Source organism: Orcinus orca, chromosome X, assembly GCF_937001465.1.
Source record: "Orcinus orca chromosome X, mOrcOrc1.1, whole genome shotgun sequence".
NCBI classification, from domain to species: Eukaryota; Metazoa; Chordata; class Mammalia; order Artiodactyla; family Delphinidae; genus Orcinus; species Orcinus orca.
This window is the reverse complement of record NC_064580.1, coordinates 49,702,910-49,717,711: the sequence shown is the minus strand read 5'-3', so window position 1 is coordinate 49,717,711 and position 14,802 is coordinate 49,702,910. Positions and strand designations below refer to the sequence as shown.

Sequence of the window (14,802 nt, the reverse complement as noted above, 5' to 3'; positions counted from 1 at the left end):
ATATGCAAAAGGAGCACAGTCTCCATGCAGTCCCATTCAGGGACATGCTGAATAGATTTCCAAGAATGGAGAGGGCCTCATGTACTTAGAGAAATTATTGTGTTTAAGACAGCCCAGCTTCCTTTCTTGCCCCATGCTAGTATAAAGTAGTTTCACCATAACTTTACCCAGTTAAGGGAAGGAAAACGAAAACGATTTACTGGTGCCATGCAATGTTGTGGAAACGTAAATGAAGACAAATTCAAGATAACAGCCATGGATTCTGAAGTTTCAAATATTTTTTTATTAATAAAAAGTACAATAATCAGACGTAACAAGATTGTTTAGTTCCCAAACATACACCCTGCCTGGATGCCACAGAGGAAATGTCCCATTGAACGAGAACGTAGTAATCTATAAGTGACCATGCTAACTGAGGCAGTTTTTGAGTATCTCCAGGGACCTAACAGGTTTGAATATGAGAGATTGCTCACAATCTTAGTCTCACAGCCATGTCACTGGAGCAAGAACTAGTATAAAATAGAGAAAAAACAGGGTGCTGCTCTAAAGTACTGAAATAACAAGGCAGAGACATGAGTTATAAATACTAAAGCTTAATATGCTGTTCTATAACTTCTTTAAACAAACAATGACAAAAAACAATCAATCATTTCACTGCAGGCTCCTTTCCCCAACACAAAAATGAACAGTCAATTTCTGGCACTGTTTTCCCACTGTGTCCTCCTGTCAAAAAACAAGGATGGACACCACTAGGGATTCTCTTCCTCTTTTTATTCAGAAATACAATGAAAACAGCACTGCATACAACATAGTTATAACGTCCAAAACAACTACTTATACTGATCCTGGGAAACATCTACTGGAAAGGAAGGAGAGTTTCTTAATAAACAAAATAGTGTCTCTCCCCCTGTCCCCAACCCACCACCAGAAAAAGAAATGGGAGGTAAAACCAGTATTTGAGAATCAAAGAAATATCCTGCCACTAGTATAAGTTCTATTCTCTTCTGTCCCACTCCCACCCCAACCACCCCACCCCACTTCCCTTCTACCTATACTGTTCAGAATATAATAAGTGTGGAAAGACAAAATGTAACTGGTGATGCTGGACTGGCCAAAGTTTGAAGGGCTGTGGGAGATTGCCTCTGTGCTTCTGACAGGGTGACATGTAATGTGGTCCAGGCAGAGTGAGGAAAGGGGAAGAATACAGCTTTTACAGCAATGGATTTTGCCTACTTATTCCTTTAGACCCTAATATGCTTTGAGTATAAAAACAGATGAGAATCTTATAGTTAGCAATGAAGAGAATGTAGGGAAAGTAAGAGGAAGAGATAATATTGCTTCCAGTGACCACTCTTCAATTATCCTTTTTACTTACTCAAATTTAGCTCTTTATCATCCAGGAAGCCTAATCCTCTCCTTTTTCTAGGGTAAATATAGAGTACTATAATTATCATCATAATGGTAATCATAATACTTTGTTGTTCATTTAAGGATCACTTGTAATTTTTGCCAACATCCATTAATGAGAATCCTCACAACAATCCTGTGAGGTAGGTATTTGGATCCCCATTTTACAGATGGGTTAACTGAGGCACAGAGAGGCGATGTGACTTGCCTAAGATCAATAAAGTGAGAGATGGGAAAATATGGAAGAGAGGTAACTTAGGGTAGCACCTCTATTGTCAGAGAGCCATATTTACCAGTGAGAAAAGACAGTGCTAAGTGTTTCTTTAAATTGGGCACAGCTACTTTCTTCAGTATACCTATTTCTATATAGCTATTAACACACTAGGGAGGATCAATAATTTCCCTTGGCTTATTAAAGATTAGATCAATTCCCAATGGTTTTGCTCTTCGGAAAACCTTTTGAGGGTAGGATACACCCCAAGTTCCTGGAACTCAGGTCATCGAAATCTCTAACTCCTGAATTTTGCAGATCACTTTGTTTCAAAGAGCTGTTAGAGTTCTAAAACTGTTACTATCATGTACATAAGCACTGTGTTCTAAGTGTTCCCACAGGTGTACAGGCTAACAATTCAGATACCACTATACAGGTACTCTGGAACTGAACAAGTAAGTAAGTAGATGGCAACGTGTGGGAGCCAGGTTTCTCACTGTTGGAGTGGAAGGTTAGAGTGAACAAAGGCAAAAGGCTAGGATAAGATGATCCATGTGGTAAGGGATTGGAGTAGGAGACATCAGTATGAACTCATGTTTAGCTTAATAAAGATATGGATGATTACATACAGAAATATTTGTAGATATGTATGTATAGATATACATGGGTTAGTGCACACACATATATTTCCTTGCTCTGTTAGCTGAGATGACTTAGAAGCAAAAATACAAGTAGCAACAAGCATACCTAATGCCCAGATCTTCATTTCTAATACAATTCTCCATTAAAAGAAACCAGGACTCCTTAAAGAAATGGTTGATTACAGGATTCGGCAAAAAAAATATAGAGGATGAGCTTGCAGCATCTTGTAGTGCTGGAAAATAAAGGTGTGCTAAAAAAAAGATGGGGGTCTGTCAAAAGAACATGGAAATCAACCCAAAAGAGTGCCCAACGACCAACGCTGGAACAATTTGAGTAACAAAATAAGTTGCATTGGACTATAACCCAAAGTACTAAATAAATATCCATAAGTCCATACTGATACAAGAAAATGATTGCATAAATAAATAAATGAGGGAGAAAAGACAACTCTACCACGCAGAATTCCAAATAATTTATGTAGATACTCACCCTCAGGCATGTAATGCATAGCTAACCACTCCTTAAGTGTGGGCTGCACATAGTGATTTCCTTCCAAAGGGTTTCCTTCCACCTTATGGAAGTGATTTCCTTCCACCTTATGGAAGGTGGGGTGGAATACAGAGGAGAAACCTGACAAACACTATCTCAGCCAGGTGATCAAGATTAACATCAAGGGTATAAGTCATGTTAATATGATGTGATGAAAATGGCAGTTCACCTCTGTGGTCTTCCTCCCCCAAACCTATAAGCTCAGTTTAATCATGAGAAAAACATCAGACAGATATTAATTGAGGGACCCCTTGAAACTGCCAAGGTCATAGGAAACAAGGAAAGTCTGAGAAATTGTCACAACCAAGAGAAGCCTAAGGATATATGACTACTAAATGTGATGTGGTATCCTGAACAGGATGCTGGAAAAGAAAAAGGATATTAGGTAAAAACTAAGAAAATCTGAATGAAGTTTGGACTTTAATTAATAATAATGTATCATTACTTCATTAATTGCAACAAATGTACATCTAATGAAAGATGTTAGTAATAGGGAAAACTGAGATATAGGGAAACTCTGTACTATCTTCAGAATTTTTCTGTAAATCTAAAACTGTTTTAAAATAAAAACTTTATTTAAAAAGAATTTAAGAATTTATTCTCACAAACCTTTCTGTCTTGCCTATAATGCACTCCACCTAATGTACTCAGCAGTTCATATTCTTCATAGTTTTTCCTGAATTTTCCAATCATAATTATCAATAGTAATGTTCAATTGCCAATCATCTACAAATGGAGGAATTCCACTGCAATAAATTCCAAGATATTATTCAACCCTATCGATCAAGGCCATTTTCCATGCCCTAGGCAACTGTCCACATAATGGTGGTTAGCTGGTGTGAGCACAGCAAATTCAATTAATTCCAAATGCTACCTAAGAGAGACAATTATTTTCCATCTCACTGTCTATTTAGCAAAGTTCCATGTGCTTTTGGTGTGGTACAGTATTATACTGTATTCGAGTACCTGTGCTCCATGAAATACTCTTAATGAATGTTGATATATTTCTTAAAGAATATGGAAATAATTTGTAAAGATTTTATCATTATTTGGAGGGAAGAGAGCAATGAAAATAGGGTTAGAATTGTTTCCTGACCATAGACAATTAATAAAGCATTAACAAAGTCCCTCATTACTTTGCAGGAAAAAATTTGAATAAAGACTTAGAGATACCAATATTTGGAATTCTAATTTGATTATCCTAGTTAGTACAACACTATGTTTTATAGTCTTTATTTATAAATAGATCATATGCTCCAATGCAAAAGATCCTGATGGGCACAGGTCAGTTATGAACTCTGGAAAAGGAGTCTAAAATCCAAACTCTGGAGAAAATGGGTAAGCCCTTAGACTCTACTGTGAAATACCATATCAACTACTCAATTATAAGCTTAACTTATGTATGATGGCAATTCACCTTTAACAACATGTCTTACACCTGCATAGAAGTCCCCTTTAACAGATTGGCCCTAGATATTTCCTAGTGCTTTAACAATTAGTCTACAGTGTGGAACTTGCACACTTAAAGTCAGGGTAAAACTTATATCAAAATAACAAGGCTAAAATAGTAAAAATCTACATATCATTTTGAAAAATACAGGTAGTCCTTAAATTTATGAGGGTTTATGGTCTGAAAAGACACTGTAACTTGAAATGAGGTAAAGCAAACCTGAGATATTATAGAAAGTGTTAGAATAGAAAAACTGTGTTCCTAATGTTATATATCAATGACCACAAGCACATTTTATTTACAATTTAGTCAACTGTAAATGATTTTGTGAGTGGTCTAAATTTTTCTGAAGCCTAACATATAAACTTGGACAAATACTGCAACCAATCATGTAAATTTTTCTTTAATTTGGTTTAATAATGTGATCCCTGGGAGAATGGGTGTGCAGGTCTGTAAGGCCTCAAGGAAACATCTGGGGAAGGAATCTGACCCGTATTTGTCTCATCTGTAAAATATTAATGATGGGTAGGACTAGATAGCTAATAGGATCCCTTCTTGGTGCTAGAATTCTATGATTTAGTCAGACTAGGTGGCCTTGGGAAGTAATGACCTGAAGTATTCAAGAGAGACTTGTTGAATATCTGCCAAGGAAAAGGGGTACCGTATGAAGACAACCTTTTCCAGGAGAGAGGCTGTGTCCACAATTAAGTGATGCAAACCTCCCCTCCCTGACCCCAGGAGAGGAAATATGCCATGTGGAGGTAGATCTGAGGTCCAGGGCCTGGAACAGAGGGTTTTATGTCCCAGAGACTATTATAAAACATTGATTGGGTAAACAAGTGTGTATATTATGCAACATGCTATAATGGCTAAAATAAATGGCTTAGATGTTCATAGCAGTTGCAGAACATCAACTTGCTTTCTGTTTGTCAGTTTTCACTAAATGCCTCTTATAGTTCCATTTGAAACATAGGAATGCATGCTAATAATGCCATGTACTTAACACATTTTTTTCTTCCAACCCCTCACCTCTGTATAACATGGCCCCAGTGTGTCATTTCTCATCATGCAATATGCACATAACAGTTGCTTTATGTAAACAGAAGAATAAACAGTACAGTGTAGCCCCTCAAGACATTGTCTCAACAGATTGCCATTTGAATGAGACTTGTGATTATAGCACTTTTGATATCCTATCCATAAAAAGTCCTCCTCTATTTGTTTTCAGGATCATCCTGGGTCTACTTGTTCCTGTCACTGCCCAACTTACTCTCCTGGAACACTTTTTACCCTACTGGCACGTCGATGTGTGCTTTGAATTTTTGTTCAAATTTAACAAAACAAAGAATGTAATTGTGCAGCAAAATCTTTAATCCTGAAGGAGGAGGAGGAAGAAGAGGAGGAAAAGGAGAAGAACAAAAAGATCCTTTCATTCCCTTTGATGGACTAAAGAAGCAAGAAGCACCAGCACTGTCTGAAAACCAAACTGTAAGAACAAATAGGATTGGCTTTACAAAACCTTGGAGCTTGGTATGGGACTCAGCTTATTCACTGAGAATGTGCCCTATACTCAGGACCCAAATCCCTGTAAATCTTACCAGCCAACTACAATGTTATGCCCTCTTCTGTCTAGGAACTTGAAAAAAGTCAATTTAGGACACTACCAACCACTTTGATGTACTGATTCAGAAATATGATAAGAATTCTATAAAACAAGAGGAAAATAAGAACAAAAAGCAGTGTATGTTTGTTCACAGCCTTGAATTTGATTCCTGTTTTCTTATTGTAGGAAAAATGTCCTATCTCATAACAGGGACGGGAGGGGGGCAACCATGGGTGCCGCACTGGAATTCAACCCATGCGGAGGTTGAAAAAACTGGGGACTGGTCAGTGGAGAAATGAACGTGGAATATAAAGAGTCCCTATGGAAGATCAGCTATATTTTCCTCCAGTTTCGTCAGCCTGGCTCAGTGAACTGTTCCAATCCCATCCCAGAGGCAAGCTGAGTCAAAGAGGAAAAGATGGTCATGATCCCATTGCGCGCGCGCGCGCACGCACGCGCGCACACACACACACACACATACACACACACACACACACACAAGAAAGAGACCAGTGCAGCTCTTCTAGTGCAGTCTGTGCCGCTCACATGGTGTCATGGCGCCGGCGGTGCAGAGACAGGTGGTCAGAGCGAGAAAAGCTACGATTGCAGTCTGTGCACCGGAAAGGCTTGATGCCTGTGTGCTTGCGGAAATGGCGGGTTAGCTCATCTGAGCGAGCAAATTTCCAGGAGCAGCCATCCCAGGTGCATTTATAAGGCTTCTCTCCTAAAAAAGGGAATATGACAAAACAAAGGGAGTCAGATAAGAGACGTTTGGATCCCGAAAAGATAACAGAGTACATAACCTTTTATAAAGTCAAAAAATTAAGCAATCACTTTAAAGACATGTTCTCTTTCACCTTTACTGAAGTCCCAAAGAGAAGCCACGATGGTTGAATGGAAAACACATAGGCTGTGCCTCAAACAGGCCTTTGCTTGAATCCTGGCTCTAGTACATAGTAGTTGTGTGACCTTAAATAAGTCACTTCTCCCTGGCTGGATCTCTGTTTTTTCATCTCTAAAGAGGGATAAAAATATCTCACAAGGTTGTATGAAACATTTTATCCTTTAAACACAGCCAATAAATGATAAAGCTGGGATCAAAACCCAAATCTTTGACATTTTCCACTATACCACACGGTAGTAACTGTATTTTCTCCTCTAATAGCTCCCCAAAAATAATAGTCTAAAATAGAGCTATACACACAGGAAGAATGTGTGGTTCACTGGAATGGGTCTTCAGTTAAGACTACAGGCCTTTTTCTGTGAAAGATCAGAAACTCAGTGGCATGGAATGGGGTGAGGAGAAGTGTCAAGTCAAACTTTTTGAAATAGTTACATGCTTGCTCAGTACCCCCAGGTTGCACCTGGGTTATATATGGAATATGTATGCTTTGGGTAGAAAACTATATGAAAAAAAAGTAATATAAAAAACATTAACACAGTATAACCCCATAATGGTGTATATGTCACATAACACATATTTATATACTCAGAATAAAGGCAATATCAACACACTTAAATATAAATTATGAGAGAAATTATTAACAGTGAGTGAATATCTGGAAAGTGAGGATGAGAATGAGAAGAGAAGATGAGAATCAGGTGAGAAGAGGATTTTTACTTTTCACCTTCCTGTATTGTTGGAATGTTTTAAAAATCATGTAGCTGTATCTTATAATAAAAATTTAAACGTAAAAAGGTAAGACGGTATGAGCAAAAAATAAATATTAACTATGGTTAAGTTAAGATTATGGGGTTAGGGTAACGATTGTTTTCTTTTTAATGTGCTTCTCTACTTCCCATCTTCTATGATGAGCATGTATAATCTTATAATCATAAATAAGAGATACTGTAGGTACTGGGTTGGCCAAAAAGTTCGTTTGGGTTTTTCTGTAACATCTTATGGAAAAACTTGAATGAACGTTTTAGCCAACCTGTACAAAATGTATTGGTATTTTAATGGTCTTTCTTACTTTGGCTCTTTCTCCTCTTCTCCTTATAAATACTCCAGAGCATTTTATTTTATGTTGTTCTAAATTCTGGTGGCAATCTTGTTTGCATATGCTGTTTTTCAACTTACTGCTCAACACTTATCAATCCTCCTAAGTGCTTACTAATTAACTGTACAGCTTTCAAACAATGGGCAACAGAATGGAATTCACTCTGACTCACAGTTGTGGACAATACCAAGGCAACTATTTTGAGGATTAAATATGCCAATTACTGATCATTTCAATATACAGAAATTGCTGCATTAGCTGCTAAGAAGAATGAGATAGAGTTGGATGTAGTGAGAACAAAAGACGGCCAATGAAATGTTATAAAATGAAAAGAAAAAGCTACTGAATGGCTATGCACCACACACATACACACACACAGAGTAGGATCCCATTTATGTTCTCTAAACTTCTCTACCTCTGTGTCTCTGTGTCTGTCTCTGTTTTTCTCTCTCTCCCTCACACACACACACAACCCCCAAACAAAGAGAAAAGATCTGGAAGACTACACAGCAAAATACCAGTGGAAAGGAGAATGAGACTGTAGATGGTGTTTAGTGTGTAAATGGGATTTTTCAGTTTGGTCTATATAATTCCATTCCATCTCCACACCTCCAAACACTGCTATACATTTTGTTGCAATCTCTCAAGAATTTCTCTTACTTCTATCTTCTCTACAATCAAATGAAGAAAATTTGACTTGTAAAGCAGTGACACCCTGTGGTGATAAGAGCTCATTGCTAGAATACACAAATTACACAATTCAGCAAGGAGACCAATTTTTCCTATTGCAAAAGCTGTTACCTTTTATTATCATTGAACAGGCTCCTGTTTGTGCTAATGCACTTCATGTGGTACAACTCAACTCATGACCTTCATCAATACATCATCGATATTGAAGGACAAAACATACATAGGGAAAATAATAATATAAAATGTACATATTAGGGGCTTCCCTGGTGGCACAGTGGTTGAGAGTCCACCTGCCGATGCAGGGGATGCAGGTTCGTGCCCCGGTCCAGGAGGATCCCACATGCCACGGAGCGGCTGGACCCATGAGCCATGGCCGCTGAGCCTGTGCGTCCAGAGCCTGTGCTCCGCAACGGGAGAGGCCACAACAGTGAGAAGCCCGCGTACCGCAAAAAAAAAAAATGTACATATTAGCTATGTGACAAAGTATGATATAAGTTCCAAGGCTTAATAATCTGTGCGCTAGTGTGAAGGCATTAAGCTTGAAACATGGGTAGGTTTAGATGGGTAGAACAGTAGGTGAAAAGCAACCCAGTCAGTTGGGGGCATGGGCCGGTAGGAAGTACCATAAATGATGCATGGGGCATGGGATCAGCCATCCTGAATTCTGTAAAAATCTTTACAGAATTTCCATGAGATGGTCCCTATTACAAAGGCCAGACTAAAGAATTTGGATTTTATCATGAAATGTAGTGACATACCAAAGAGGGGGGCAGTGAGAGTAGTCTGCCTCAGATATAGGCAATAAGGGGGATGCATTGACTATAAAGAATTTTAAAACAAAATAAACTAAACGTTTGCTCTTTGTTATCATCATGTTCCAGTTGTAAGTCAATGATAAGATACTCCTTCTGGCTATGACATCTCCCACTGCCCTGTCCCTCTTGGTACACCACTGCCAGAAGGCAGTGGTTGGGGGGTGGGGGGAGTGTGCAACACTAAACACCTTTTGAACTCGAGAGTGACTTGATCAAATCTGAATGTTGAAATGATCTAGCCATGATATGCAAGATGGATTACAATGAATACAAGGCTACTGGTGTAATCTATTGTCTGGCACATACTGGTACTCAAATCATTTATTGATTTGATGAAGGAATCAATAATAAATGTAACAGAAGATTGAAGTAAATAAAATCAGAAATAAGAGAAGAGACATTACAATGGATGCCACAAAAATAAAAAGGATTATAAGGGACAATTATAAACAGTTATATGCCAAAAACTAGACAACTTATAAGAAATGGATAAATTCCTAGAAACATAACCTACAAAAACTGAATTAAAACATAGTAAGCTTGAATAGATCAATAAAAAATAAGGAAATTGAATCAGTAATCAAAAATCTCTAAACAAAGAAAACCCCAGGACCAGAGGTCTTCACAAGTGAATTCTACATCCAAAGAATTTATACTAATTCTCCTTAAATCTTCCAAAAAATGGGAGAGGAAGGAACACTTCCAAACTCATTCCATGAGAACAGCATCACCCTGATATCAAAACCAAACAAAGCAGAAGATAAGAAAACTATAGGCCAATATCCTTGATGAATATACATGCAAAAATCCTCAATAAAATCCTAGCAAACTGAATTCCACTGTACATTAAAAAGACTATAGGGGGCTTCCCTGGTGGCGCAGTGGTTGAGAGTCTGCCTGCCAATGCAGGGGACACAGGTTCGTGCCCCGGTCTGGGAAGATCCCACAGGCCACGGAGCGGCTGGGCCCATGAGCCATGGCCGCTGAGCCTGCGCGTCCGGAGCCTGTGCTTCGCAATGGGAGAGGCCACGACAGTGAGAGGCCCATGTACCACAAAAAAAAAAAAAAAAAAAGATTATACACCATGATCAAGTTGGACTTATCCCTGGGATGATGCAAGGATGGTTCGATATACTTAAATCAATGAACGTGATAAAACACATTAACAAATTTAAGAAAAAATCTGCATGATCATCTTAATAGATGGAGTAAAAGCACTTGAAAAAGTTCAGTATCCATTCATAATTAAAATGCTCAACAAAGTAGGTATATAAGAACTTACTTCAACACAAGACACACATGACAACAACTAACATCACAATCAATAGCAAAAAACTAAAAGCTTTTGTCCTAAGATCCAGCACAAGGTAAGGAAGCTGACTCTTCCCCTTTCTTTTCTTCATCGTACTGGAACTCGTAGCCATAGCATTATACAAGAAAAGGAAATAAAAAAGTCACCCAAGATGCTCAACATCACTAATTATTAGAGAAATGCAAATAAAAATTACAATGAGGTACTACCTCACACTGGTCAGAATGACCATCATTAAAAAGTCTACAAACAACAAATGGTGGAGAGGGTGTGGAGAAAAGGGAATCCTCCTACACTATTGGTGGGAATGTAAGTTGGTACAGCCACTATGGAAAACAGTATGGAGTTTCCTTAAAAAACTTAAAGGAAAGTTGCCATATGATCCAGCAATCCCATTCCTTGGCATATATCTGGACAAAACTAAAATTCAAAAAGATACATGCAACCCCTATGTTCATAGCAGCACTATTCATGATAGCCAAGACATGGAAACAACCTAAATGTCCATAGTCAGATGAATGGATAAAGAAGATGTGGTACATATATACAATGGAATATTACTCAGCCATAAAAAAGAATGAAATAATGCCATTTACAGCAACATGGATGGACCTGGAGATTATCATACTAAGTGAAGTAAGCAAGAGAAAGACAAATACCATACAATATCATTTATATGTGGAATCTAAAATGTGACACAAATGAACCCATCTGTGAAACAAAAATAGATTCACAGACATAGAGATCAGACTTATGGCCAAAGGGGAGGGAGTGTGGGGGAGGGATGGATTGGGAGTTTAGTGTTAGCAGATGCAAACTATTATATATAGAGTAGATAAACAAGGTCCTACTGTATAGCACAGGGAACTATATTAAATATCCTGTGATAAACCATAATGGAAAAGAATATAAAAAAGAATGTATTCGTATGTATAACTGAATCACTTTGCTCTACAACAGAAATTAATGCAACATTGTAAATCAACTACACTTCAGTAAACGAAAGGCACCCAAAACAGAAAGGAAGAAAAAAGTTATCTTCATTTGCAGATGATATGATCATATATATAAACAACACCAATTTTTTTAACATCTTTATTGGAGTATAATTCCTTTACAATGATGTGTTAGTTTCTACTTTATAACAAAGTGAATCAGTTATACATACACATATGTTCCCATATCTCTTTCCTCTTGCGTCTCCCTCCCTCCCACCCTCCCTATCCCACCCCTCTAGGTGGTCACAAACCACTGAGCTGATCTCCCTGTGTTATGTGGTTGCTTCCCACTAGTGATCTATTTTATGTTTGGTAGTGTATGTCTGTCCATGCCACTCTCTCACTTTGTCACAGCTTACCCTTCCCCCTCCCCCTATCCTCAAGTCCATTCTCTAGTAGGTCTGTGTCTTTATTCCCGTCTTACCCCTATGTTCTTCACGACTTTTTTTGTTTGTTTTCTTAGATTCCATATATATGTGTTAACATACAGTATTTGTTTTGCTCTTTCTGACTTACTTCAACAGCAAATTTTAAACAAACAAAAACTGACCTAATTAAAGGATTTAGAATTAAAGAATTCAGTAAACTTGCAATATACAAAAACAAAAGAGAAAAATCACTCATGTTTCTAAACACAAACAACAAAGTATCTGAAACAGAAATGAAGGAAACAATACAATTCAAAATAGCTACAAAAAGAATAAAATAGGAATAAATTTAACCAATGAGGTTAGAGACTTGTACACAGAAAATTATACAACACCAATGAAGGAAATTAAAGAAGGTACAGACATCTTTCCATCTGGAAAGATATCGCATGTTCGTGGATTGGTAAAATTAATATTGTTAAGATATCCATAACTCAAAATGACCTACAGATTCAATGTGACTCCTATCAAAACCCCAATGGTGTTCTTTACAGTAATAGAAAAAAGAATTCTAAAGTTCATGTGGAACTGCAAAAGACCCTGAATAGCCAAAGCAATTTTGATAAAAAATAATAAGGTTGGAGGCATTCCAAGTCCTGATTTCAAAATATATTACAAAGCTACAGTAATCAAAATAGTAAAGTACTGACATGAAAATAGAGATATAGACCAATGGAATAGAGAGCTCAGATAGAAATACATGCATCTATAGTCAATTGATCTTCAACAACGTGTCTATAACAAACAATGAGAGAATAATGTCTTTGATGAATGGTGTTGGAAAAACTGGATATCCACATACAGAAGAATGAAATTGGACCCTTATCTCATATCATATACAAAAATAAGCTCAAAATGGATTAACATCTAAAATGTAAAACCAGAAACCATAAAATTACAGAAGTAAACATAGGGGGGAAGCTTCTTTTATTGAAGTATAATTGATTTACAATGTTGTGTTAGTTTCAGGTGTAGAGCAAAATGAACTGAATCATTTCACTGTACACCTGAAACTAATACAACATTGTAAATATAAATAAATAAATATATATATTTGAAGTTATATTTATACATGTATATTTCTTACCAGGTTATTTTCCGTTACAAGTTATTACAAGATACTGAATATAACTCCCTATGTTATGCAGTATATCCTTGTTTCTTATCTATTTTAAGTACAGTAGTTTGTATCTGTTAATCCCATAAATCTAAATTATCCCTCCCATAATCCTTTCCCCTTTGGTAACCATAAGTTTGTTTTCTATGTCTATGAGTCTGTTTCTATTTTGTATAGAGATTCCTTTGTATTACTTTTCAGATTCCACATGTAAGTGATATCATATATTTGTCTTTGTCTGACTTACTTCACTAAGTATAATATTCTCTAGGTCCATCCATGTTGCTTGAAATGACAATATTTCATTCTTTTTTATGGCTGAGTAATATTCCATTATATATATACCACATCTTCTCAAACCAATCCTCTGTTGATGCGTAACTGTTTTTTTTCCCGTGTCTTGGCTGTTTTAAATAGTGCTGCTATGAACATGGGGTGCACGTATCTTTTCAAATTAGAGTTTTTATCTTTTCTGTATATATAACCAGGAATGGGATTGCTGTATCATATAGTAGCTTTACTTTTAGTTTTTAAAGGAATCTCCATACTGTTTTCAACAGTGGCTGCACCAATTTACATTCCCACGAACAATATAAGAGGGTTCCCTTTTCTCCACACCCTCTCCAACATTTACTATTTGTAGATTTTGATGATAGCCATTTTGACTAGTGTGAGATGATACCTCATTGTGGTTTTGATTTGCATTTCTCTAATAATTAGCAATGTTGAGCATCTTTTCATGTCCCTGATGTCCAACTGTATGTCTTCTTTGGAGAAATGTCTGTTTAAGTCTTCTGCCCATTTCTTGATTGAGTTGTTTGTTCTTTTAATATTGAGTTATATGTTTGTGTATTTTGGAAATTAACCCATTGTTGGTTGCATCATTTGCAAATATTTTCTTCAATTCCATAGGTTGTCTTTTCATTTTCTTTATGATTTTCATTGTTGTGCAAAAGAGTTTAAGTTTTATTAGGTCCAACTTATTTTTGCTTTTTTCCCTTTTGCATTGGGAGACTGATGTAAGAAAATGTTCCTATGATTTATGTCCAAGAATGTTTTCCCTATGTTCTCCTCTAGGAGTTGTATGGTGTCATGTCTTATATTTAGGTCTTTAAACCATTTTGAGTTTATTTTTGTATATGGTGTGAGGCAGTGTTCTAATTTCATTGATTTACATTAAACTGTCCAACTTTCCCAACACCACTTGTTGAAGAGACTGTCTTTTCTCCATTGTACGTTCTTGCCTCCTTTGTCATAGATTAATTGACCATAGGTGTGTGGGTTTATTGCTGGGCTCTCTATTCTGTTCCACTGAGCTATATGTCTGTTTTTGTGCCAATACCACAATGTTTGGATTCCTGTAGCTTTTTAGTATAGTCTGAATTCTGGAAGGGCTATACCTCCAGCTCTATTCATTTTCCTCAGGATTGCTGTGCCAATTCTGTTTTTCTGTAGTTCCATACAAATTTCAGGATTATTTAGGATTATTTAGGATTATTTAGGATTATTTAGGATTATTTTAGGATTATGTGAAAAATGTCACATGGGTACTTTGAGAAAGATTGCATTAAATCTGTAGA

General features: G+C 36.9%; 1 protein-coding gene across 3 annotated transcripts in view; it reads right to left on the bottom strand.

Moving 5' to 3' along the window:
* Positions 1–269: 269 nt before the first annotated feature.
* KLF8 (KLF transcription factor 8) overlaps positions 270–14,802 on the bottom strand; it is a 71,622-nt gene continuing 57,089 nt past the window's right edge. For all 3 annotated transcript variants that reach the window (XM_049704628.1, XM_049704629.1, XM_049704627.1), the window contains one exon: positions 270–6,586. In XM_049704628.1, coding sequence (XP_049560585.1) covers positions 6,571–6,586 — 16 coding nt within the window. In that variant the 3' untranslated portion in view covers positions 270–6,570. The remainder of the gene's footprint in view (positions 6,587–14,802) is intronic.